Source organism: Anser cygnoides, chromosome 5 (assembly GCF_040182565.1).
Source record: "Anser cygnoides isolate HZ-2024a breed goose chromosome 5, Taihu_goose_T2T_genome, whole genome shotgun sequence".
Lineage (NCBI taxonomy): Eukaryota > Metazoa > Chordata > Aves > Anseriformes > Anatidae > Anser > Anser cygnoides.
Genome location: NC_089877.1, coordinates 34,464,892 through 34,492,584, shown reverse-complemented (window position 1 = coordinate 34,492,584; position 27,693 = coordinate 34,464,892). Strand labels below are relative to the sequence as shown.

The following is a 27,693-nucleotide window of genomic DNA, read 5'->3' as shown; positions in this document are numbered from 1 at the left end:
CCCTCACCCTTCAAATGTGCTTGCAGTGATGCAGAACTGTACAAGGTAGGACAGAAATAGAAGACTCAAGAACTCCAAAAGGTCAGCTGGCATCCCTCCTTTCCCTGTTCCCTTGTTTTTCCTATTAGCAGGTATGTAGTTCACTTTCTTTGGGAAGGCTTGTGCCCCTTTTCCACAAAGGCACACTTTCCACTCCCTACTGTAGCTAGTTCATACATTCACAGTTCAGTGCTACAGCCTCTCTTGTTTATATTTCTGCACGAGAGGCTATACTTCCACAAAAATTACAAACAATTCTCAAGCCTGTCATGAAGGTGACAGGTATCTATAGCACTTCCAGTCACAAAAGAAACCGAGACATGTTTTAAGCTTCTTATGTAGTTTAGTGACTGATGAGGTAGGCTATGGAGAGAACAGAGAATGAGGTGACTCAAAAGTTTGCATCTTTTTGTATTGAGCAGTACCCAACAGATATACAGTGCATAGAGAGCCAGCCACGCAGGTATGTTTGTTGACTGTATTGCCCTACAGATTTGCCTATAAGACAAGGATTAGATCAAGATGCTAAGCCAAATTAACATAGATGTCTTAAATGAAGAGGCAGAAAAGCAAGCTAACAGCAAAAAGCCAATGATGGACAGCTGTGAGTTAACTGTATCTTAGTATTAGATCCATCGTTGACTTCTACTTTACAGATTCTGCAGCTGTGGCTACAAGGCAATACCACATTATGACTGCGGTCAGAAAGTGAGCTTCATGGTAAACATTCTTCAAATGAAATCCCTCTTGCAGAATGTTGGAATCAGTTTGTTTTCATTTAAGAAAAAAAAATAGAAACCAACTGGTAGTATGTAAGTTTTCATGGCTATGTAGGGGTCATATAGTTGATCCACAGATAGTATGTTCTCCCTAGCAGGTCTGTCTTCATAGTACACCTGCACCTGGCCTTTCATTTCTCCCTGTATTGCAAGACACTTGTGAACTTGTTCTTGCTGGTTTTGTGCTTTAATTGGCAGTCCAGCTGCTCCTTTTCTCATGCAGTAATTTGTGTCATCCTGTAATCTGTGTCATTGGCTCAATGAAGGCTGGAAGGTAGTTGATATCATTAGCATTTGAGTGACCCCCAGGCCATCTCTCTTTGGAAATACTAGTCCTGTGCAAGGACCCCCCAGAAATTCCCTAGCTGGTGGCATTGCTTTTGGTGCAGGTAAATGCTGCTCTGAGCAGAAGAGGATGTAGTTCTGACTAGCTAGACATCTCCTGAAAGGGCATGGTAGGTAGTGTTGAAGAAAGCTATTAATATGCATTAATGTGATAAAAAAGGTTGTGTGTTGTTTCCAGTTAGCCTTTCCCTCCCATCCAAAATGTCAAATTTCCACAGTGAGAATCTGTGCAGTTACTCATCCTCATTTTGATGTCCACTTCTGCTGTATACTGTCGCATACAGAAAGCATAGGCAGCAAGAAAGTGTCAGGGTACTTCATCTGCTGGAATGGAAGAACATTAATCTGGCTGTCTGCTTGTAATGTCCTGCTTGCTCAATGTCTCTGTTTACTTGCTTCTTCCATTTAGCAGCAAAGGTGCTCGTGGGCACGGAGACTTTTGTTGTCAGCTGTGAACAGATCCAGTCTGAAGTCTTTGATTGGGGCATTAAGAACACAGAGCCATAGAGACTGAAGGGCAGAGGGGAATGAACTCACATCAGAATAAAAAGGATAATCATTTTAGGAGAGAACCTTTATAAGATGCCCCTGTTTGATTCCAGAGACCAGAGCACTCTCAAGGCTTGTGTAGAATCTCCAAAACCAGTTTAATTTCTAAATAATTATCTTGTAGTAATGTATTTGTTTATCAGTGTCCTTATACAGTAAGAGCTGCCTCTTCACACCTGAGAGCTGGAGATGGTCAAAATGCCTCTTAAATATTGCGCAGTAAAGATGCAACTGAAGAGTCAAAATACTGCTATTAGTGTTTTAAAGCTTGCTCTTGCTCAGTCCTTTTTGTTCTTGTCTTCCGTTTATGCTTTTGTAGCTCAACCCCGCAGTTCACCTCAATCTGTTAAGTCTGGGAATGTGTTAATTGCGAGGGAAAGTGAGTCAACTGGAAATAAGAATCCACAGCTATATACACTGTGGGGGGTATTTACACTATAATTTTTTGGGCATCTGACTTGGGAGGCTAAGCTTCCTATATAGTTAGAGAGGCTTTTGCTCTGATTCATCACCTGAAAGGAGCTGAACTTAGGTGCTCTGAATCTTATATTGGAGCTGCCAGTCTATTTATCACCGATTATATAAGGAGCTTGGGAAGAGTACCTTTCTATTGTGGGTACCTTTAGATGCATAAAATTAGGCTGGTTACATCCTGCCCTGACAGCAGGGTGCAGAGAGAATATCTAGAAGAGGAGCAGAAGGGATGAAATGAAAGCAGCAGGGGTGGGATAAGAAACTAAGAAAGAAGGAACTTGGAGAGAAGGAAAAGCAGCAGCTGTCTAGTTTGTATGGAGCATGTTCCTTTGTTGTTATACCTTGCTTCCAGAGGTTAAATACTGCTTGGCAGAGTGGTAGTGCCAAGTAATTCAGCCTGCATTGACCAGGAAGGTTGGACTAGATGATCTCCAGAGAAATTATGTTTAGGTTCACTGCAGGTGAGAATGGAGTTTCAGTAGAAGCAGAAAGTGCAGCTGCTTCTAGCTGCACGTGTTGGGATAGTTTGCTGAGCCTGTTGTAAAACCTTGTGGTGCCTGTTACTGCAGAAATGGCTCTTCTAAGGTTTGTCTGAGAGCAGATGTTACTGGAGAATGCTTTGTTACTGGCTTGCTATGAAGATCCTCATTTTGTGCCAAGAGTCTCTGCTTTTCACTTCCTTTTGGTAAGCTTAACTGAAAAGCCAAAAACCCTTCAATCACCTGCTTACATAGTGTAAGTGTCTGTAGAAAAAGTGTGGATTAGCTGCTGTATGTTACGAGCATAATTTATAACCTTATTTGCAAGTGCAGATTAGAACAAGTCCAACTTTTCCAGTCAGAGTGAGTACAGACCACTTGTTTTACAGGATATGCTTGATGAAGCCTTAGGTGTCAGGGGAATTTTGGCTAGTATCTGGAAATGTGACTGCGCTGAGATTAGCACTGGTTGGGAAGATCTGCATTTACTCAAGTGTGACAGATGTTGTCTGTGACTGGCTGCATTTCAGGAGTTGTGGAGATGTTTTTGATACGGTGCCCTTGGTTATGCTGCCCCATGAGAGGAGCTTCTGCTATGGAAAATGTGTATGACTTTGTCCTTCCCCATCCTCCACATGAGAAAATCCGATTAAAGGGTTAAGAGGTCCCAAATGCAGAGCCCTGAAGTAGTGATGACACTTGTGCTATTCTGTTAGAAGGATGATTACGATGATTGTTTCCCGGAAGAGATGAGGGATGTGACTGCACAGTGGCTGTTCCCAGCCCTTGCATGCAGGCCTCCATGTTGTGGTGGTTTTACTTGGGTAGGCGGCCGAGCTCCACCACAACCGCTCTCTCACTCCCCCTCCTCAAAGAGGAACGGGGAGAAAATATGATGAAAAGGGCTCAAGGGTTGAGATAAGGACGAGGAGATCGCACAGTAATTATCGTGACGGGCAAAACAGACTCAGCATAGGGAGGTAGTAAGATTTATTGCTTATTACTATCAAGCTAGAGAAGTGAGAAACAAAGGAAAGAAGCCAAAAGTACCTTCCCCCATCCACCCTCTTCCACTTCCTCCCCCCGAGTGGCACGGGGGAATAGGGGTTATGGTCAGTCTATAGTGCTTCTTCTCTGCCGCTCCTTCTCGGTCACTCTCGTCCCCTGTGCTGTGGGGTCCCTCCCACGGGATGCAGTCCTTGCTGAACTGATCTGGTGTGGGCTGCCCACAGGCAGCAGCTCTTCAAGAACTGCTCCAGATATGGGTCCGTACCACGGGGTCCATCCCCCAGGAGCAAACTGCTCCAACCTGGATCCCCCACGGGCAGCAGCTCCTGCCAGGTCACCTGCTCCTGCGTGGTCTCCTCTCCACGGGCTGCAGGTGTGGCCCAGAATCTGCTCCGGCAGGGGTCTTCCACAGGCCGCAGCCTCCATCGGTGCAGGTCCACCTGCTCCACCATGGTCTCCTCCACGGGCTGCAGGGTGGAACCCTGCTCCACCGTGGTACTCCATGGGCTGCAGGGGGACAGCCTGCTTCACCATGGTCCTCACCACAGGCCGCAGGGGACTTCTGCTCCGGCACCTGGAGCACTTCTCCCCCTCCTTCTTCACTGACCTTGGTGCCTGCAAGGCTGTTCCTCACTCCTCTCACTCTCCCAGCTGCTGTGTGGCGCAGTGGTTTTTTTTTCCTCTGTCTTAAATATGCTCTCACAGAGGTGCAAAACAACATCACTTATTGGCTCAGCTCTGGTCAGCAATGGGGCCCTTACCTAACATGGGGCAGCTTCTAGATCCTTCTCACAGAAGCCACCCCTATGGCCCCCTGCTACCAAAACCTTGCCACGTAAACCCACTACACATGTGTATTTGTGGAGGCACATCTCAAATAGGAGCAGCGTGGTACTCAAAGCCCTGAATTAAGCTGAAACAATTTGGGAGCTAAAGGAAGCCGTTTCTATGGAATGACCCTGGGCCAGAGGCAAAATGTGCTTCAAACAAGCCAGCTGTTAAGCACGGTTAGTAGCCTATAGTTCATGTACTGGTGCCAGCCTTTCAAAGAACCGGGACTTTGGGATCTTGCATCAATCCATTTCTGACTGCAGAGACTAAAACATGGAGCGTGACAGAGGCAATCTCCATCTGCTTGTTTGGAGGACAGGTCTTTCCTGCAGTTGCTTCATTCCCCATGATGATCTAACCGATGGAATGAGTAAATGGGTGAGTGTTATCACAGCCCCATGTGAGGTTAGGTGTCTTGAGACAAGTTGCGTATCACATTTGCAGGGTGTGAAGTCTTGTTCTGGGCAAAGCATTGACTCTGAAAATGTTTTTGGGAGGGGGAATTGCATGTGAACCAAGGGAACACAAATTCTTATGATGACATAGATACAGATCTAAGACCTTACATAAAGCAAGCAATACCAGAGCATGAAACTGTTGTTACCTTTTTATATGGTCTTAGTAACGTAGTTTCAGATGGTCTGCAAATGCACATGCAACTTTTGTGTCTGCACTTTAGAAGGGCTCAAAGTCCATAGAGGAGAAGAGTCTGATGATGAAAACTTGAAATATAGAGCGACAGAAGCTTAATGTACTTACCCAGTCAAAGAAGTAGTAGGTAGAAGTTTTTACTTCATTGGTCTAGATATATCTAAGCGGGTGAAAAATTTCTGAGAGCACCCTTTAACAGACAAAAGGAATAAAAAGATGCAGAAGCTTATGCCAGACCAATTTAGACTGGAAACAAATGGCAGATGTTTGGTCATGGCGAAGTTGTTTCTTGAATTTATTTTTTAAGGTCCTGCTGTATAAAGTTCACCATCTACCTTGTGGTAATTAATTGTTAAAACCGGTGTGATGTGGCTCTTTTTCAGTACATGGAGTGCTTAAACTAGCAAAGTTGTTACCTGAGCTCAAGGGGATGTTTATGAGCATGGTACTAGTCCCACATCTCCTGGTCTGTGCAGGAGTATCAACTGGACATCCTCAGTGGTCCCAGTGCAGGACATCTCGCTAGCTATTTGCATCATTTCTTAAGCTGTGAGCACTGAATATGAGAGAGCTTGTATTATAGTATTTGCTGATAGAGGCTGTCCTTGTGTTTTCATGTTTTGGTGGCTGGGAAGCTAAAGCTTTCTTTAAGATTCAGAAAGGTGAGATGTGTAGCTTGAGGAGAGATGATCTTCTTAAAAGTGAAGAGTGCGTGCTGATTCCTTTTGTGTGCATTGTTAAAGTGATGAATTTCGAGATACCATTGTATCAGAAGGGGTAAGATTTTACAGAAGTGCTCATCATCTTGTGGGCGGTGAGGGCCCCTTGGGGACATGTCTTTTTGTGGGTGGTAAAGCTCATTTAGCTTAAAAAGTATTTTCCCACAGCTCATTGCGTTTTTTTAATTAAAAAAAAAAAATTAACCCCCACTTGAGAGTGCAGAGAGAAGGCAGAGAACCAGTGTGATCTGTCACACCAGAGTGGGGTTGTAGGTTGTCTCAGTGACCTGCTGCATTTGACTTTTATCTGTGAAGAGAATAGTCACGATTTTTGCTTGTGTGTTTTACATGGGGGGGGGGAAGCAAACCTTGAGCCAGATTTGCTGCATCCAATAATGACTATTCTCATAGACGTTTTTATAGCAACCCTTGCATAAAGATGGAGGAAGCTCTTACTATGGCAACACAGTTGTATGTCATATAAGAGATGAGATAAGGATGCTGTGTATTGATCTCTAGTTCCCTTTCCCAGGTAGATTGGATTGTATCATTGTATCTTTCTGCTTGTTATCCTGGAGTTTTTGGTAACTGAGCAATGCATCAATCTGTTATTGTTAAGGGTATACATATCAAAGATTGTTGCTTGCTATTAGATTCTGCAGTGGTAGTTTTCCTGCAACCATAGTATGATTGCTTTGGCTTACTCTGCCACTCCTCAGCACTGCCTGAAAGTATATACAATTTCAGCTGTATCAAGCTGCTTCAACCCACCTGTTTTTGCAGCAATGGGTGGGAGAGTGTATGTAGCTGTGGCTTATGACCAATTAGATAACTTGAGAGCTGGCAGCAAGCACAGAGCTTGGCGTGGAAGAAGTTTTGGTGATGTTCGTAATTGCTCATTTGTTTCCTTAAGCAAATTTGGGGGTGGTAGTGATAGAAGTCATTCACAGAAGCCAAGAGAGGAGCAACTCAAAAAATCAAAAATGTTACCACCTTTGCTACGGCAGGGAAGATGATGGTTAGAAAACCAGTTCTGAGCTTTGACCAGGGAGTAGTCACTGAAAACAGAGCAGCTCTAGGAGGATTTGAGAGATGGAAGGTAGGCTGGAGAGGATCTAAACTGCATTTGTCAGGAAAGAAAAATGACTGCTGGTTCACGTGGTGCAGTTTGAGAGCTGGGAAGAAGATTGGGCAGAAGAGCAAGGTCATGGTGAATATATTTTACCTTTTGACCCTACGCATTCAAACTGTGGTCCAGAGCATCTGAGGAATTTAGAGATGTAAGAACTTAATGCGTGTTTGTATTGTGAGAGGAAAGAGAGGAACACACAAAGGTGTGCTGACACATGACAAGGACTGAAAATTGGCACAAAAGAAATAAGGTTAAAATCGTTGGGGCAGGTGGAAAACTTAGAAGGATTGGCAAGATTCTTATGTATGTGATGGGAGGAATTGCAAAAGGGGACTGGAAGGATGGAAGAAGTAATGTCATTCTGTAACTTTCTCATAAGCAATTGAGATTCTGCGCAGAGAGAAATGGAGGCTGGAGGAGGGGAGGGATTGAGGAATGAGTCAAAGGTGGTGACAAGGCAGCTGGGATTGCAGGCGTGGGTTTCTGTTAAAATGGAGAAGCACTTTTCCTTCTTTCAAACAATTGTTCATATTAGCATTCATGGTGTGGGCATGCATGCACCCATCCATGTGATACGTGTCTCCTGGAGTGCTGCACACAGGTTGTTCAAGTACTCATGACAGAGACCAGCCAAGTCAGACCTGTGTCTTCCCTGGCTTGCCACAGTAGAAGAGAAAAGTGTATGGTGAATGTATGGCTAGTCTGGTGACAGGGTTTTTGTTAGTTATCTTGCACGACATAGTGAAATGGGAATTGGTATCAGGGCTGGTCAGGCCGAAAATCTGGCGAGAAGCATGACTGCAAGGAAGGAGGCAAAATAAAAAACACCTCTAATTTGGACGGTGAAAAGGATGAAGGGAATAAATATTTTGACAGAGCAGAAGGGAAATAAGATTGCGGGTAGCTGTGTAACTGATGGTGCTTGCAGACTTGAAATCATAGCAAGACAGAGAAGGGTTAACAGAAACACTGGAAGACACAAAGTTGTGGAGGGGAGGGATTCAGTAACAGAAAATTGAGAGAACAGTCCCGTAGGGTTCATGGAATGAAGAGACTTGCAAAGACATTGATGGAAGGAAGCGTGTAGCTAAGGGACTTGATTGGGTTCTCTATGCGGAAGGCGTGGAGGTGATGTGAGGAGAGCACGCCTCCATCTTCTGGCCCAGCCTGGCCACTGAGATTGTGTGGGAGACCCCTCGTTTGGTAGGTATGTGCGTTTCTCTTGATGCAGGGAGGAGTCAAAGCTGAAGGCAAAGCTGTGTCATTACTTCTCTGCTTGCAAAGAATCTAGCTGTAACTGGGAACATCAATATGTTGCTGCATAGGGAAGGTGAGAGTTCAAATGAGATTTTTTTTTAAATCTGTGGCAGCAAGGAGCTTCTGCCAGCCTAGCCCCCTCAGCAGGAAGTCCTATGGCGCAGGGTGCAAGCCCCCATGGTCCTAGCAATAGACAATGCAGCAGCAGTGGTGCCTGAGAAGTAGGCTATATCTGTATTCTGGTTCTCACTGGAATGCAAAATTCCTGTTGATAGCTAGCTAATGACCTCTCTTCTGCCATCAGATTCTTTGTTTCAAGGTTCTTCCTTTTGAGTGTATGCAGACACTCCGTAATGTCTTTGCCTTAGGTGCCTGCATTAAATGCAGGGCACCTGGCCACAGTGCCCTTTCCAGCAGGCTGACTGCACAGAGCTGCGAAGAGATCAGTATCAGTCTCACTACCTCTGTGATTTTAGTGAGCTACTGCCTACCTTCTGCTGTCCCTCTGACCCGTGAGGCCCAGTAAAGTTGTCTTTGTAGGACTGTACCGTTACACTGAGTCCTAGGACCGAGAGGCTGACCTGGAGTGCTCCTCATCATCTAGGCTGTGCTAGTGGTGATGCTCTGGACTGGTAGGAGCTGGACCTCTGGCTCTGCTGCTGTGAGCTTCTCACCACAGTTTTTTTTAGCTCATGACCCCTGTCTCCAATAAAGCATGGCTTGCACTAAATTGTGTATAATATAAAATTTTACAACCAGCCAGTATATTGCAATTGCCCCATTTTCACTGTCTGAATTTCCTTCCACTCTTGCTTTAAAAAGTGTTGGAGGAGCTGTGGTGATTACACTGGATAGCAGTTTCTTGGACAGGTCTGCCTGTGTCCTCTGGAAGTATTATGAACTAATTCAAGTTGGATTAAGGTCAAGTCTGCCCTAGAAAGAAATAAAACCTATCTGCAGTATCCATCCATTGTGCAGCCCTGGGCCTGCATGCTGAGTAGCTGTGGTGTACTTCTGCCTTGTGCTTAGGTCTTGGTTTTTCTCTTTGTGGCTTTGAGTTTGATTTCTAATACTCCTTAAAATAATGGGATAAAGTGTCAGTCTCTTTTGATCTTGTAGTTGCTTTTGTAATTGCAGTGGATTGGACCTGTCTGGGTTGTGCTCAGCTGTGGCACTGATTTACAGAAGTCACTGCAAGGTTGTGAACTTAGCTGAACTCCAGCAGGTCACGTCCTGCTGCCTTCTGGGAGCTGGAGTGATGCTGAGTCACTTTGTTTTCAGCATTGTGCCATTACTTTCGTGTAACAGTCCGCTAGCACGTGGACCAGTGTGCTTTGTCAGCCCTGCTCAGGGATCTTGATTGCCCCTTGAACATGAATCTCTGCAGGGATTGCTGTTTTCACTGGTATGCTGGAACCTCCTTTGTGCATTGAATCTAATGGCAATAAGGAAGGAGTCTCATTTCCATTGCTGTCATCTAGATCACCCCAAACCACCCTCAGAACTTCCTTCATCAGAAAGTATTCAAAACATTGCAAGAGCCAAGCACTTTGTTTACTGCAGGTTTCTTTTACCTTGTTCTTTCCCAGCTGGAGCAATGTGGTCTCCTCATTGTGTTCTTTCAGGTTGGATTTCCTCCTTTCTGTCTCACTGTGCTTTAATTTTAAACTGCCTTCCCAGTAGTTTAACTTTTGTTAGGTTTTACATTTTCTCAGTTTGCTCATTTTCTGCTTTTCTTGGTTTTCTCCCTGTTCACCACTTTATCCAGAAAACAGCCCACTTGCTTGCTTCTCAGTTCTGTCCTGCCTTCTCTTCAGATGGGGATACCTCACAAATTGCTCCATTAGTGATGTCTCTTCAGTTTTGTATTCCCAAAGCAAGACGAGCGCCTGGTTTGTTTGCAGACATAGTGACTGTACAGGACCCACCAGTCTGAATGGAGGCCTTTAATGAGCACAGCTCGCTTCTTAAAATACGTTTCTTAAATGCCACCTGTCAGCAATTCATTTCCCTTAAGACACTTTGTTAGTTTATTATATGGAGTTTGTTTAAGTTGTCAGGACCTGCATTCTTATTAATGGAGCTGCGTTTTTCTCCAAGGACACGTGTTTTCATCTTAACCTCCCTCTATGAGTACACATTCAGAACAGGCAAGCGTTTCCTCAGCAGACCTATCCTGGTCACAGGATATTATGACTGTGAAATGTAATCAACCACTGAGCATGTTTAGCTTACTGCCTGGTATTGTGATGGTAGCTCTGTTCGTGTCGCTGAGCTGACGCAGCATTTTCATTGTAGGTTTGGGTGCTCAGGGTTTATGCTGTAATATTGCTAGTCCTGAAATGTGTTTAAAGATAGTAAGTCTTTGCAAGACTTCCATTCACTGATGAGTGCAAGGCTTTGAATGTGTTTCTGTGCTTGGAGCTTTTATTACTACTGCATGCTGCTATTCCCACAACGAAAAGTGGCTCCAGCGTGGAAGCTTTGTGCTGTACTGATATACAGTTAAATCTCGGGAATTTGGACCCTTCTGTGGAACATAATGCCTTTTGGATTAGTGGAAGTTCATGTTGTTACTATGGGGTGGTTGATAAGGCATTTACGTGCTCTATGAAGGTACTGCTGAGTTTTTTTCCACTGCGGCTAAGTGTTTTGGCATAAGCCACGAATGCATTTGAAGTTGTGCTAGGCACACGTTCTTGCAGTAGGAGCTGCAGAGGCGGTAGCAGACATTGGGTTTGCTGATTTGTTTGCATTAATAGGATTTCACGAAGTTAAAATGCGCACTCACAAGGAAAAAGGCTATTCTCTGTGAAAAGCAGTTCACTCTATATTTTTACATCGGTTCTGCATCTATCTCTTGGCACAGCTACATTGCTTAGCTGGGAGTGCTGTTGTAACTCTGTTCGAGCCTCTGCTCAGGAGAGGAGTTCAGTGGTGTGCACTGGAAGTGCGGCCACACGAGTCTATCAGGTATGGAGCCAACGATGAGGTATAACCTGTGTGGAGTATGAGAGCTGGCAGGTGTGTCAGTCCCTACAAGAAAATCTTAAGAAATTGGAGGAGGTCTGAATTAGCTAAACCCATATAGGGCAATTCTGGCAAGGCTGGGTTAGCCTGATCCTGCTCTAGCCTCTGTCAGACAAGTGGACTTAATATCAAGCGATATGTGAGGACTCGGCCCAACCAGTGCTTCAGTCACCCAGCACCATGAGCTCACACGGGCTCTTGTGCTTGGAGAGCCATCCAGGAAAGCAAGGCCCTCTTTCCAGCAGAGCTACATGGGGAATTTTGTCCTTGTGTTCTTCAGAAATGTAGCAAAATGTGAGGGAACTCTGGAGACCCGCGAGCTTAGAGCCTGGTGGCTGCTCCGGCCTGCGCAGAGCCCCGCTCCTTGGCGGAAGGCTGCCCCTTTGTTTGGTCTCCGCAAGGCTCTCCATCCGAGGCAATTAGGATTAGCAGTCACATTTCATGCTCTGAAAAGTCAGAAAGGGAAAGAAAAAGGAGTTTTACAAAAAAGACTTGCCTGCCAGGCACAGATTTCGCTCTGTTTTTGTGCAGAGAATAAACACAGATGTGAAGGTTAAAAAGCAGGCATCCAACAGCCTTTAATGAAGGGCTTGGAAACGATGCGAGGGACTTGGCGATAGAGAAGAGTGGAGGCAGTGCACGGGGCAGAGCTGGCAGAGGGAGGAGCTGGGGTGACACACAGCACAGATTAGCTCCTGAGACCTTGCTCGTTCACCTTCAGAGGGATTTCAGGAAATTCAGACTCTGGCAGGAGAGATGTGGCGTTTTGGCTTCCAGAGCTACCTACTGTTTGGGGAAACGTAGAAGGGAGGAGAGCTGTAAACATGCCCTTGTGCATCGGCCCAAACAGGTGAAGAAAGAAAATACATGTTGCTTTGAAGGTTGCAAAGTTCTGCTTTATTTCGCCTTTTCATCTAGCAGTTTGTCCTGGCCTCATTTGGAAGTGTCAACCCCTTCCTCCAACCCTTTACTCGGTGTTTTTTTTTTATTAGGGCTTCTTCACGCATACAGACAAAAACCATCTAAAAAGCTGAAAATATGCAGACACGGTTGAAACAAAACATTAGATGAAATAAAGTGCAGATTGGAATGTATTTTTAGTGCTCGAATATTTTCCCTAAAAGTCTATGCTGTAGGAAACACGTTTTGCTGCTTGAATCATATGCTAATATGAGGCGTGCTTTTGACACATGCTGCTGTCACATGGAAACACAGAAATGGTCTCAAAACAAGCAACACTGTCTACAGATGCTTCTTTTAATGGCTCCAGCAGCTTGCTGATTGGAAGACTCCAGCCTTGACTCTTATTCCCAGCAAGGGACCCAAATGGAGGAAAGAAAAAAAAAAGGGGGGGGGGGGGGAGCTTACATGCCCACCCACTTCTTAAACAACTTCTGATGGCTGTCACCGACAGTAGCAGATGTTTGTTTCGGTTTCCATAACCTTTTACTGTCAAGCTCTTTTAATGATGCAGCATCTCTATTTGCAGGAACACTTCACTTGACATTCTAGCCTGCTGACATTTATTTCCACCTGTGTGTTTTGTGGAGCACCTCCATCTCCTTAGGAATGGTGTGAAGTATCGGAATTCCAAGTGTTTAGGGACTGCCATGAAACAAGGGGGGGGGTTGCTCTTAAAAATACATGTATGCATGTGTGCTGTTGATGTAAAGTAACTCATATAGTAGAACCTTTCTATAGAAATTCCTATCCACTGCAGCTAAAAGCATCATAAATGACAAATGAGAAAAACAAACACTATAAAGTCCCTGTTCACAAAAGTTTTCTTATAAAGAAGAAAATTGCACTTGGAAGCTTTGAGTTGTACAAATGTAAGAGCACCACTAAGACTTGCAAGCAAGATTTAATGTGTCTGTTCTCTGGTGAATTGTACCAACCACCCTGCAAGAACAAACTTTTAAACCGTGCAAGTGAAATATTCCTCTGAGGCAGTGAATCTACACAAACTAAATAATTACATATCAGTAACAAGATACATCTATTACTTTTGGTTCTGTTGCCAAAGTCAGTCTCACCGTCTCATTCATCCCTTCACCTTTCTAGAAGCTGTTGAGCAATCGTCTTGCTCTCCACTCATCACTGTGGTGAGGCTTGAGTAAGGCACTGGTATGCTCACAATTCAGATGGTATTTCTCATTACCTACATTTTTCCTGATGGCAGGAGATTTTCTATTTGTAAGATTGATAACAGTGTGCAAAAATTGCTTTAAATCCTGACAGACTTTCATTGTGGCAAGGCTGTATTTGAGGTGATGATCACTAGTAATTTAGGAGGTAGAAAGACAGAATAACTTTAGTTTTTTTATTTTATTTTTCAACGGTGTATGTGTGATATTAAAGGGCTACAGAAAGTTTTTAGCACATGGGAGACTGAGACCATGATCTATCGCCAACAGTAGCTGGGGGCGTGGAGGTGTAGTTATAGGAAGGAAGTGAAACTGCTTGTTTGTTATCGGTCACCCTGAGGAGGATGAGTGCTTCCTAAGCAGTGACGTTGGCTTGCTCCAATGTTTATATTCAAAGGCTATGATAAGATACCTTACTTGTCACCCTGGAGAGTACAGGGCTTTTCCTGGTCTGAGAAAATCTACGTGAATATTGTTGGCTGAGCTCTTGCTGTTTCTGGAAACTCACCGTACTCTTTCATAGTTGGTTTTCCAACTTTAATGTGTAGCAGAGTGACATGAGCAGGGACGTCTATGTGGGGTGAACAACAGGAGAAAAGAGCGAGTTCTCTATACTGAAGAGAAAATTATCAGCTTGATTGATGAAGTGCAAACAATTTGGACAAGAGGGGAATGCATTTGAAAAGGACCTTAATATCTTCTAGTTTGCCTGAGGGAAAACTAGATCCTACAGTCAAAGACAGACACTTCCCTTATGCATTTATGTATCAGTTGTTGCATGATCAGACAGAGGAACGTCTCTGATGCCGGGATGTCAAGGAGCCACCGTGAGTGTACCAGGGATAGAAGCTTTGGGCAGGGCATCTGTTCATTTACTCTTTGTGTTCCTTGCAAATAAACTGATTTCTTTTTGAAGTCTGAAACTTGTGATAGGAGAATTCTTTCCCGTGTCATGCTTGCATTGTTCACAATGTGAATGAAGCCCTTGGGCACTTGACTGAGGACGTTTCGTCTTTGCTACCTGCAGCTGAGGCCTGCTCACATTCCCATCCATGATTAGGGCTGTGAAACTGGGCATGCTAAGTGTTGCCCCTATTAGAAGAAAATTTTGCAATAAAAATGAGCATGAGTGGAGAACTGTATTTCTTATTTTATACATCTGTGGTAAAGAAAAAATAATAGCTTTTTGAAGGGTTTGGCCTTCGGAGAGCTTAGACCTCTCTGGGGCTTTCTTAGTTAGCATCATTGAATCCAGGATCCCTTCAGCGTTTAGCAGATGCTGAACTACCCTCAGTAACATTTTGTGCGTCCATTCTTGAAAATAATTTTGCTGGCTTGCTATTTAAAGCTTTCTGGTAAGTTGAAATGGTCTCTTCAAATGGCTACTTAGCAAAATGAATCCTTGAAAATTCCAGGTTGCTACGCATACTGTTTGCTACGCATACTGTTTATACAACGTTAGCACAGTAATAGATAGTTACCTCCACCACTTCAAAGGCAATATCTTCATGGTAGCCTAGAATAAAGATTTGCCATGACTTGTCAAAATCATGTTCAGGGTTGAATATATTCACTGTGATCAAAGGTAGTCCCCAAAGCCAGGCTGCAGCGTAGAATAAGGTCAGGGATGTGCAAGAAGCTGCTACAACTCCAAGTAGTTGATGAGGATCCAGTGATCAGTAGTCATATTGCAGCTGAATTCAAATTGCTTCCAAATTGGTTGAGGAAATCCAATATATTCTTGCAGCAAAGAGCTTTATCTTTGGTTTATCAAATAAGCTTGTCCTGTGTCTTGGGCTTCCTGGAGGCTGGTTTATAGTAAATCTAGGACCAGTAAATGTAAAACTTACCATCTGTGACAGATCCCTTCTGCAAGTGTTGAATAACCTCAGCATCATTAGCTACAGTTACAAATGGGCACATAAAGAGGTAATTACTTCTCAAAGGTACTCATGCTTAAAGATGCAAGTACTGATCTAGGGGGAGTTTTATACCAGGGCCTAATCACTGTCTCAAATTGAGTCACAAATTAGCTCAGGGACTTTGCCAACTTCCTCAAAGGCGTCTGCCTTATCTTTAAGCATCCTAATAAATTTTTCTCTGACTGTGAGGGAATCTGCCAGACAGTAAAAACCTGAGGAAAAGATCTAGTCTGGGGAAAAAAACCAAACAAACTCCACTTTCTGTTAAGTTTATGGCAGAGAAATTTTCGTAATGTGTTGGTGGTCCACATTCTTGAAACTTGTACCCCAGAGCCCGTGTAGTTGTAAAGTATTAGCTCATTCTCTGAGAATCTGATAAGAGTAGTCTGGAAGTATCCTGCTCTTCACCAAAAGAGTACTGTGGAAAGTGGGTTTGCACCTCTCTTTTTTTCCCTTTCAGTCTAAACTCAGATATTGGCTTGATTCATAAATGAGCAATAGCTGACTGACAAAGGTTCATTTTCCACATGCCAAGATGAGTTGGACCCTCAGAGGGGATTGAGACTGACAGATAAATAACTGTCACGTGTAGGTGGCCTATAAGAAAAGATTTTTGGTGTGGTTTTTTTTTTTTGAGCCTTTGTTAAGACTTTTTCCCCCCACTCTTTAAACTCCTGTCATGTGCTGAGTGGGGGTGGGGGGAGAAGGGGGTGCTGCTGAAAGCATTTATCTTCATTTCTGCCATCACCCAGTGTTTATTACGCAGTGATAGACAGACGCAGGAAAGCTGCCAATCAAACCTACGTTCACTGCATTTCAATTGGCCTTCACTTTGGCTTTCAGCATTTTGAAATCTACATCTCCTCTTCAGAAAAAGGTCGTTCTGTTCATGGTGATGACAAGCCTGAGACCCTCGGGTACCCACTGCAGTCACTTGTGATCCCATCAAACAATGGAGGATCCAAGGAGCAGGGTAGACTGTCAGGTGCTTGGTGAGAGCTGTTGCTTATAAGAGCTGATCTTACGCTGCCCAGATTTAAGAAGCTGGGGTGTGATTTTTGCCTCTAGTAAGTTACACTAGGTCTTAAGAGGCAACAGCACTTTCTTAGTCTCTTGCCTAGACTGAAATCCTGACTGGGCAAAGCAGCTGAGAAAAAGTCCTGGAGCTGTACAGTGAACAGAAGCTCTGTAGTGAGGGTTTTAACATTTCCATGAAGTTTTTCTACTGTGGTTTCAAGTTGTCCCTATCAACCAATGGAAAAGGCAAATAAAAAAGGTTAGGATAGCGTAATTGTGTACTGTGGTTTATTTTCTTCCCGAAATTAAATGTCTCAAATGTTTGCATGCTTTTAATTGTCTCTACTGTAGGACAGTGCGTGCATGCATGTGGGAGGCTTCTGGCAGGATTTGCGATACGATACAAATGTTATTCCCTCTTGTTGTATGTAACTAGATATAGTTTAATAATTACAGTTCTCAATTACACAATTAGTGTAAGTGGAGGTAATTACTTAAAACATGTAGATCATTGAACTGCCATTCGTGTTGGGCTCAATGGTTTGGATCCTTTGAGAAATGGACCAAATCCTTCTGAACCTGCAATTTTCTGTGAACCTTGTTCCCTCCTCTTCCTTGATAAAGGTGTTTGTTCCTTGAAGCACTAGCATTAGTTGGTGGCTTTTGCTGGCTCTGGAATTTGTGCAGTAGTGTCCTCTAGATGGGGAGAGGAGCTGCTGCTTTCCTCTGGTAGCTTTTCCTGGAGGACATGGATGTCTTGGGAGGTGCAAGGGGGTGAGGTTCAACTGAACGCCTTGACTCACCCAAAGGTTCCAGGGGAAGGGAAGACCAGAATCTCTACAGGAAAACTTCAAAAACATTTGCCAACAGCTTTTTGATAGCACTTGTGTGACATTTGTGCAAGCCAGATGACTTGCTGTTTGTGGAGCAGTGGGTGATGTTGCTAGGCTTCTGTGATGCAGCGGGACTGCAAGATTACTCTCCTAAGGATATGTTATTCTCCAGTTTGTATATTATTGGCTATGCCTACAAAGATTATCATCATTGCAAAACAGGTGATGACCCTGTGATGCTGGTCTTTAGCAAGAAGATGAGTATTGTGCAATTATGTGCCCTGAGCAGTGCTTCCATTGCCTGTCTTGGCAGAGTAATTCCTTGCCTTAGTCCTGTGAGGCCGTTGTTACCCAGTCAGTGATGCTAGGTACTGTTTGTGTGCTGCAGGTCCCACTGCTCAAGATTAGCACAGGACCTAGCTTTTTGTTCTCCATCTGGTGGTTAGAGACAACACAGCAAGAGCTGCCCTTGTGTACCAGCCCTGAGCTTGTAATGAGGAGACTTTTAAAGCTGAAGGAACACAAAATTTAATTGTCCTTCTTCCACTTCTGGTTGCAAAATGTAATTTCATTAATGCATCGAGTCTGCTTTCTCCAGTGCATCTCTTTTGTTCAGAGGAGCCTTTTGTTTGGGGGGATATGGAGAACGAGGCCTTGGGCATGTGCGAGAGCGAAGGAAATATTCTTGCTTTTGCTCTCCCAGTGATACGTGAGCATCTGTCAGGGGCAGATACAGAGGCTGAGCAGATGCACAATGGAGGTCTGTCAGTCGCTGCAGGCCTGGCACAGCTGAATACACAGCATAAAGCTGCCTGCTCAGAAATCTGGCTCTTGGCGCATTTCTGAGCTTTCTCCAGAACCAAAAATCAGGACTTGAAACAGCTGATATATAAAAAGCAGACTAGCAGGAGTCTTCTTGGTGTCTTTATCAGCACTGGTCTAGGATTTGCTTCCCAAATGGGCCCTGATCCCCTTGTTCTCTACTCTGCAGAGAAAATGTGTACATCTGTGTGTATATTTTCAGGCGGTTTTTGTTTTACAGTCCTGAGCATTCTGCTTGGATTTGATGAAGAAAGTAAAAATCCAGCCACCCCGGTCATCTCATCTTCCCCTGCATCAGTGTAATTTACTAGCAGTTAGCCAGCTTTTAGCGCTCTGCACGGGCAGTTTACCTGCTGGGTGCAGTAACACAGCTGTCCCAGCATTGCTCTTCCACTGATGCTGCTGGAGCAGCAAAGTCCTGAGGCAGTCTTTCTGGGAGAATGAAGCCACTGACTCTTCTGCATGCTTCCCATCGGAGACAGTTTAGAGATGCCTAAATCCAGCCTGCTGAACCCTGGAGGCTGTGCTTTTCCCCATTTGTGTATGGGGACAATCTTATTTTGCTCTCCCTTACCAAATTCTCTTACCATGAGTGTCTCTGGGTGTCAGCGTGTGTATGTAGTACAAGGACTGCATGCTTCTGAAGGCCTTAGAGACCAGAAATAGCACTAGGTTTTTGACTCCAGTACTATAAAGGGAGAACTGTTTCTTTTCTCCACTTGTCTCCATAGGGATTGCATTTAATGCCTCTGGGCTTTCTTCATGTATGCCTACTGAGTTAGCAGTGGCAGTCCCTTTCTGCCTGGAAAATTGTTCTTTGTGCTATTTCTGAAGCATTCTGCTTAGCCACGTGCTTTGGGCTGCTGCCCAAATCCTAGGGTGGTTAGCAAGGGGCATGTCATTTGCCTGGAGTCAGGGCAGTCCCTGCCTGCTGTAGCTTGGGCCACCCAGAACAGTAAAGGCAGGAGAATCCCGAGGCCAGCTCTTAGGTCCTCCTTACCAGGCAGAAGTAACCACCCTTCTCCTTACGCAAGTAATTTTTCTGTGCTTTCCCTGAATATATGGATTACCAAAGCCCACAGCCTGCATTTGTGGTATTCTTATTATTATTCTGTGCTATTCCAGAGGGTCCAAAAAGGAGTTACCTGTATCAGGGACATAGGTTAGGCTCTCTAGTGGACTCTAATTTCACCTTCATTTCAGATGGAGTTGCTAATATTTTATTATAATCCTTACTGTGTGGCAAGTACTGTATCCTTCTGAGTTGAGTTTACGGCAGTAGCAAGGAATATGACCTCAGATGTGTGTGATTTGACAGGGCAACAAGTTTGCCCTTCATAGCTGTACTAGAAAACTTTAGGTCTGTGAAAATACATCTTTACTAGCACTGGTAAACAGTATGGACTTGGACCAAATGAATCTGATTAAGATTTCTACCTTGTGAGCCTGGGCAAATATTGCTTATCAACCTTTTTTTCTTTCAGAAATATGTTGCAAGGAAGTGCATTCCTATTAATTTCCTGTGTTCTGCAGCTTATTTAGGTGTTACCATTTCCATAAATGAGGTTTCTTTAAGAACCTAGAATTTTATGTCTTGGATTTTGAAAAGCTTTTTATGGTTTTGTCACATGAGCTGTTTTCTGGGTTATCTCTTGGGGGTTAAATTGATAATTATTTCTCCCTTTTCTGTAGGTGCTGTGATTGGGGATGGACAGTCAGCTGTGGCCAGCAACATTGCCAACACAACCTACCGGCTCCAGTGGTGGGACTTCACAAAGTTTGACCTGCCTGAAATCAGCAATGGTAAGTTGGAAAGGACACTATTACTTTCTTTTAAGTCTGCACTAACTAGAGCTGCCATAATCTGTAAGATTTTTGGAAGGTAGCTATATATTGCAGGGCTTGGATTATTTGTCTTGTATTGGGAACTGTAAAATACTTAGCCTTTCGTGAAAGGTGACATTAACAAAATGCATTCAGATCTGTTACTGCCCTGTTTACCTTGCGTATTCTTGCGAGCAGCAAATCCTTGTGTAAGTCGGGCTTTTTTGTTAGTAATCTCATGAGAATATATAATCCTTGTAGAAAAAAAATCTGTCTCCCATCCACTCATTCTTTTGCCAACAAGTTTCTAGAGGGATTACTGATTGATGTATTTATTGTTTTTATACCTTGGCATTAGAACCTGCTAATAAATTGGGTCTGGATGCTCCAAGTTAGAGATACTGCTGTAAGTTAAAATGCTGCAATGTGTTTTGATAATTGGGGTCCTGGTCTGTTGCTTACCGCAGTGTTGTAAGCTTCTAGCCACTTGCAAAAGCAATGATTTGTTCCATATCTCATGTGGAAGATGCTTCCGGGTCAAGAATGAGCAGTATTACTGTGGGGGCGGTGGTTGTGGTTGTATTTTTCCTTTCCCTTCCCTTTGTGAGATTAGACCATAGTTTTACAGGTATTCTGTGCTGGCATAAGCTAGCTCTTGCATTGGAAGCGGCTTGTTACGCTGGTGCAAGAATATTTGATGATTGTAGTCAGCTGATCAAGAAATGACATTTGGGGGGATTTAAAACTAAAATTACTAAAAAGGCTATTTTTAACCCAGAATGGTATCCTGATATAGCTTGCTGCACTGCTGCAGGAATGTTTGTGGCAGCCTGAGATGAAGAAATAAGATAGAAGATAGGTAGGAATGTTTGTACAGTGATTTTTAATGTAGGCCGTCTCTTATGCGTATATGAAATTTATTGCTTGACTTCTTTTTAGGGGGAAGAGGGATTCTGTTTGCAGAAAGTCTTTAAGTTCCCTTCCAATCCAAACCATTCTGTGATTCTACATCTTTTGTTTTTACAGATAGCCTTTGAAATGAACTAAGTAGAACCTAACCTCTCCCAGACTAAGCTCTGTCTGTTCTGTATTTCCAAAAATTACATATCCACCAAGACTTGTCTTTAGAGTACTGTCCTGCTGCTTAATAAAAATAAATAAATAAACACCGAAAGAGCACATACAGTGACACTGCAGCAGCAGAAGTGCAGAGAATTGAACTAGGAGGGGCCATTCATCTCCCAGAGGCTGGGAAATCAGAGTAGCTAGGGGAAAGCTAGCAGTTGCCCATCCCATTACAAAAAGCTGCTTCTTGCTGTGTCGTTCCTCCAGACAAAGTATCTGGTGTTTGTCTCATATCCTTCCTTCATGTTTTATAGAATATTGTGGTGTGATGTTTATAGCCTGGCGGGAAATAAAAGCCCTGATTTTAGAAGATAGCCCTTGATGTTATACAGGGGAAAGGTGCTTTATATTTTGTCTGAGAAGCGTTCTGTCTCATGGTAAGGAGCATGCAGAGTCATTTTGAAAACATAATATTTCATTGAATTTAACTGTGCCAGTGCTTTGACATGTCCTGTTAAGTGCCAAACTGTAGTGCTAGTATAAGTTTGTGGGCTGAGGATCAGTGTACAAGGTAAAGTTTTGCCATGTGGTGGCAATACTTTCCATGGTCCATCCAGAACCAGGAGCAGAATAAAGCTGAGACCAGAGGGGGAAGCATCTTGCTGCTGACTTAGATTCCTGGGGACTTATCTGCAAGCTTGTAAAGTATTTGAAGAGTGGTGCAGCAGCTAATAGGTTTTCTGGCCTCATCTGGCTGCTGAGGAGCTGGCTGCTGATTTTTTTTTTTCTTTTGAAAAAAAAAATGCCCAAGGTGTTTATAATTTATGGAGTTCTGTAGAAAATGAGGACCATCTGCTGTTCAAGGCATTAGTATTTCAGTCTTCTCCCTCTCCTCTACCAGGACACTTCCATTCTGAAATCTCTTCTGAATAGCTGGATATTGGGCTAATGCCTCTGTCATTATGCCCTTCTTGCAGGCAGGGTTCCTGTTACAAGCCCATCACTAGATGTTCTGACTCCCCACTTCGTAATACTTGGCTTGTCCATCTTGATTTATGACCTTTTGGAAATGTTTGGGTTTGCTGTGTTTTCACTTCAGATGTTGAGCCCAAATCTGGCTTTTCTAGGTCATTAGCCCTATCTCCCTTTGCAAAGGTCTAGTAAGGGTGTATGAATGTGGAGCAGCTGTGCTCATCCTCAAACAGGCATTTACCAAGCTTGCACGTGCACCAAACAAAGGCAAGCTGCAACTTTGCCAAACCAGAAGGACATTAATGTAGCTTAGGGTTACTGATATTCCCCCTTCATAGCCTGATGCTTGGTAGTGCTGCTGCTGATCTATGTTTTTGAGTGCCAGGCCCAGTTTTATATAACGAGACCTCCATGAAGAAACATGCTTATTTCAATGTGCTTCTTGGTAAAAATGTTGCTCCAGGTGCAAAAATTTGCAGAGATATTGCAAACTAAGTGTATGACACTGGAATGGAGGATAGGAGGATTTTTTTCAGACTGTTTGTGGTCTCGGACACAAACTATTTTCCCAGTAAAGCATTTGACCTCAATATCTCCTTTTTTTTCCATCGTTTTCTGTAAATCAGAGATGGTCATGTGAGAGAGTCTGCTTACAAAGAGGGTGCTATTGCACTTCCTGGGACAGACTTGAGCCACAAGTGGTTTGGGAGCGAAGGCAGATGAGATGATGCAGCTGAAATTTGGGACTGCCTGCCAGCTCCACTTTCAGAGGAATGGTTCTGTGGCCAACCTCCATCTCAGAGCAGCTCTTCTTCCTGTTACAATTAAACAAAGAGAAGGTAGTTTGGAAATAGGATGTTTTCCACTGAAACAATATGCCTGAGCAAGTGACAGCGGCGCGATTAGTGCAGCCCTGCGATCTCGGTGCCCTCAGAGCCCCTGGGCTGTGACCTCCGTGTGTGTGCAGGACTTGGCTCCAGGGCAAGGACCTCAATGACACCACATCCAGCACGGAAGGGGACTCCAACAAGTCTTGGGGAGATGGCTCTGCAGGGACCTGGGGGATTTTACCCTCCAGCCTATCTTCCTCTGCTGTTTACAAGACAGAAGAGATAGTTTCAGATTTCTTCTCTCCTTTTGCAAGTTTTCATTTTATTAACTTCAAAATGAATATGACCCAGCCTTCGATTGTAACTGTCAGTCGTGTCGGCATTAGGCTGGGGAGTTTATTTGGGAGCAGGAACAAAGCTATCTCTAGCTATTTATTTAATATTATTCTAGTAGGTGCTGCTGCTGTCACTCCCTCAGATCCTTAAAATTGCCTGCAGCTAACAGGTAAGTATTGAATCAGTGAACACTGTAGAATATTCCCTTTCCACAGGTAAAATATTTGAAGGCTTTGGCTCTTGAATCATTTGAATATATTTTCTCGTAGTACTCGCTGCTCATTACTTCAATTTCTAACCACTGTGGCTGAACTGATCTAGTTCTTCCATGTTCAGTCACAAGTCAGGAGTTTGTCCTCTGCTGTAACACCGGCTGGGACTTCAGGAAGGTGATTTGGTCACGGCTTGCTGATTTACAGTGTGATGCAGAAAAACTTAGAAGGAAAAAAATGCATTAAGAAAGCACCACCCATAAGGGTGGCTAGGAGAGGATGGAAGCCTGTACCCTCCATTGTGTGCTGGGTTATCTCTGGCAAGCAGTGCTGGTGCTGCTGGCCTTCCAGGCCTTCCCCAGCTTCAACCGGGATTATGCTGTAGGTGTCAGCACTCCAAGTTGGCACAAGAGCTTGATTAATTTGTTCTCTGATGTTTCTTTTGATCTATTCTTTCAGCTCGATGGCTGCATTAACAACAAAATAAAACAAGAGATGAAAGGGTGGCCTTGTTGCAACTGGTTTTCCAAAAATAGCAGTTTTCCCCTAAAATCTTCTGCATTGGCTTTGTTTTCATAGATTGGGCCTCAGACTCAAAGAAATCAAATAGCCTGTGGCTTTATCAAACACATAAACATCTTGGTCCTCCTCAAGACTTGCGAGTCTCTTAGATGCTGTTCCTTAAGATGAAACCTTGCTGAGATCTCCACCCCTCTTTTTTAGAGTTGTTCTTCTGGCAGAGTAAGCTCCTTTGGTTCTAGGTGTCAGCGCTACCTAATTCCCTTGTCTTTTACAAGTGAGGAAAGAGCAAAGAACCATGATGCCAGTGTGAATCAGATCTTGAAAGACTGAAATAAAGGGCACTCTTCTCGTTCAGTGCAACTCGCATCTGTGATGTTTCATGTTCCAGACACACATCAAGGGGGAAAGATAGTTCACTTCTGGCAGGGGAGCTCACAATCTGTTTTGCTAAGAGGCATTCAGCATATGCATTAAACCTTAAAAAGAACAAGACATGCAGTCATGTTGGACATCATTGTGAAGAGCTTACCAAAAGCCACTGTTCTGTGTGCTGTGCTGGAGGAGGAGAGGAAGGAAAAAAAAAAACACACACACAAAGGTAGAAAATAAGTGCTATGTGATAAATGGACTACTGGTGAATGGTGACCCAAAACAGATATTGTTTTAAAAGGTCATAGTTAAAGCTACGTGAGGAGGAGGATTAGAGACCTAGAGAGGGAGAAATTTGACCATTGAACTGCAAAGATACATACAAGACCTGGTAATGTCTCTGAGTCTGTAAAAGGTACAGAAGAAATTTAAGCATTTCTTACCTTATGAAAATTACAAATGTACAAAGCTGCATTTTATTTAAAAATAAAACAACTTGAAAAACATATGAAGAGGTAAGAATTGTCTAGGCTATGATTTTTCAATAGCTACAGGAACAAGGAAAAAACATTGCCTGTGCCCAGAAAAATTGGTATCTGACCCCCTCTAAAATTTCTTGCACCAGGAGTTGGTCAGTGCAGAAGGTTTCCTGGGCTAAATGACACCCATATCTTTGGTCTGGTGAGGCAAGTATACAAACATGCTACTTTTTGATGCTCAGTATTAGAAGTAGAGAAACTGTGGATAACTGATGGAAGCTATCCTGAGCTCAGAGATAGAGAACGATAATTTACATACCTAGAGGAATAAGAATGAGACAGAATTGTTCTTAGATCCCAAAGCAAGGAATTGGATTAGATTTTTGTTTTCAAATAATTGGAAGGTTTTGGAGAGCAGGCTTTTGTGCTTCATAGTTGTATCTCTGGCAGATGTTCTTCCTGTGTAACGTGTATTTTCAATTTGTTGTTGGCCTTCTTGCTTGGCTCTCTTAAGTAGTTAATGCAGGTTTGGCTGGGAGGATCCTCATACTCACCTGTTCAGTAAGTCCCCATCCCCTTTTTTCTAATTTTTTTAGTATCATGGCAGATTAGAGTATAACTCCAAAGAAATAGATGAGAAAGGTGACCCTTTAACCACTGAGCCTAGTTCCCTGCTGTCTTAGGCAAGCGCATCCTATAGCTCCTCTTATTCTGCGTTAAAATTAGTTAAATTCTTTGCCACTTTCAATTCTGTTGAAAAACTATTCTACAGTCTTACTACTCTGATTATAAATAAATAAATCTAATTTCTAAACTTAATGGCTGCTTTTACCCACTTACTCACCTGTCAATGCTATTTGTGAAGAGAACTATGACTAATGTTCTCTGGCACTTATGTTTTTGGAACTTTTTTCTAAATGCAATCCCATTTCCTCTCAATCACTTTTTTAAACCATAAAATAAATCTTGCGTTTCCCCCAGTCATCTTTATAGCTATTTACTGGATTTGCTGTCATTTAGGGTTTAATCTTTTTTGAACATGGCTAACGAAAACTGTGCTCAGTATCCTGCATGTGGTCTCGGCACAATGTTGTGTTAGCATTGACATTTCCCTGGTGAACGTGCTCCCCAGTGCAGTTCAGGATTGCCATCTCGTTCACTGTTATGCTAGGTGGGTGGCTCAGTCCTTGCTATGATCACCAAAGTTGATCCTCTGTTGTTTCCAAGTGACAAAGCAGAAGTTTAGAAGTGTTAACACACTTCTAGAAGTCTTGCATTTCATTTCTTTTATGCTTCTGTGAAGTTCAGTTCTCCATTTGTGGTCTGATCATGCTCTGTTAGTGAAGTTACCCAACTTTATCAACAGAATTCACCAACCAGCTCCACTCCTTGTGTCTATCCAATTGAAAAAAAATAATAAATAGGACTGGTTTTGAAATGAGTCTCTGAAGAACTCTGGAAATCATCCTAGTTTGGGGATTACAGTAGTGCAACCTGTTGTCATGTATCCTGTAGCTAGTTCACTGCATATACTGTAGTTCATGTGTGGATGCCTATCTTCTCTTGTGATGGCAGAGTACTTCAGTGAAGCTTATCAAAAAAAATTGCAAATTTTAATTCTGAAATGCAAATTTTAATTCTGCCTCCTTGAGTTGAGGTAGTTCAGTCCTTAACCTTTACTCTGTGTTCTTTCTGTTCAACTAGCTTTAGACTAAGCGCTCAGGAATTTTGTCATCTTTTGAGCTGTCTGTTCTTTGAAGGGCCAAAAGCATTTTAGGTTATTACAGCACTGGCAGTGACTACGTTATTTACCTTTTTCTGTTCAGCACCTTTCTGTTTATACTAGGCTGAAAATTACTGTTTTTAGCAGCTCTGAAACTGAAAAAAAGGCTGAGTAAATTTAGAGTACAGGTGTAGGTGGTTTGGTACAGAATGTAATTAAGTAGTCCACTTCTTATCCTCATCTTTTTTTTTTTTTAAATTGGAATTTCTTAAATGAAACAGTAGAAGTTGATACTTAACCATATAGGAAAGCAGTTCCCAGAAAGAATGTCTTCTAGACCAGAAAAAAAAAACTAAAGATTAAGGTTCAGCTTTAAATCAACAGAGCTGGAAGAAGGATCAGTCCTGGCTCCCTTCCCGTCATGTCTTTTCCTGCTGCTGCAAGTGTCTGTGTGGCCATGGGGCAGACCAGGTTAGGGAATGGTTCTGGCTAAGATGTGACAAAATTACTAGTCGGTAATTTTTCAGCCATATCACATCTTGGATGTAGCTTTTCACAGAAGCGTTGGAAATAAGGGACATGGATTCTTTCTCCTGGCAGCAGTGCCAGTTTTCTAAAATGTTGAGGTACAGCCTTAATTTGATTTGGAAGTTTAGATTCTCAGATGTACAAAGCATTCTTGGCACTGTTTTTTTACTAAACTAATAAGGGGTATAGCCCAAGAAGTGCCTTCATAAACTCATATGCAATTTAGCCAAACAAATCAAAGCTGCCTCTAGGCTGGGCATAGTCTTAATGTTTAGAAGAGAGCTCCTGGACTATAAGAGCTAAGGTAGTGCTGCACATGATGCTGCAGATTCAATGTGTGAGATGGGCTGTCAGTCTTAGCGGCATGCGATTCCTCTATACTGCAAATGTGAGCTTTATTTCTATTGGTTTTTTTATAATTACTTCTAGACTCTTGATTTTGAAAATACTGCAATCTGGAAATCGCTCTCTCTAAAATAGTGTATTCAGTTGCAACACTAAATCTCCTGGAATAATTAGAGCAGTTTTAGTCAAAAACTGAAATGCTTTTAAACTTAAGCTGGGGAAGTGAACACCACAACTCTTGTCTTGTCTTATCAAGCTGTTGGTGTAGATGATGCCAAAAAGCAGTGGAACCTCGTTGTACTAGGAATATCACAGGTTTGTAGTAAGGTGTAATAGTCCAAAGACTTCACAGGCTGCATATGCAAGGCACAGAGGGGAAAAGGTTTGTTCAAGGTCACCCAGCAGCTCATCGGCAGAGCTGAAAGTAAAACTTCTTTTCTGAAATGCTGCTTGC

At 43.1% G+C, this 27,693-nt stretch overlaps 1 protein-coding gene across 3 annotated transcripts in view; it reads left to right on the top strand.

The window, feature by feature from the left end:
* Positions 1-27,693, top strand: part of AMBRA1 (autophagy and beclin 1 regulator 1) — a 129,612-nt gene that overhangs the window by 58,440 nt on the left and 43,479 nt on the right. For all 3 annotated transcript variants that reach the window (XM_066998734.1, XM_066998735.1, XM_066998736.1), the window contains one exon: positions 19,727-19,837. In XM_066998734.1, the coding sequence (XP_066854835.1) occupies positions 19,727-19,837 (111 nt within the window). The remainder of the gene's footprint in view (positions 1-19,726; positions 19,838-27,693) is intronic.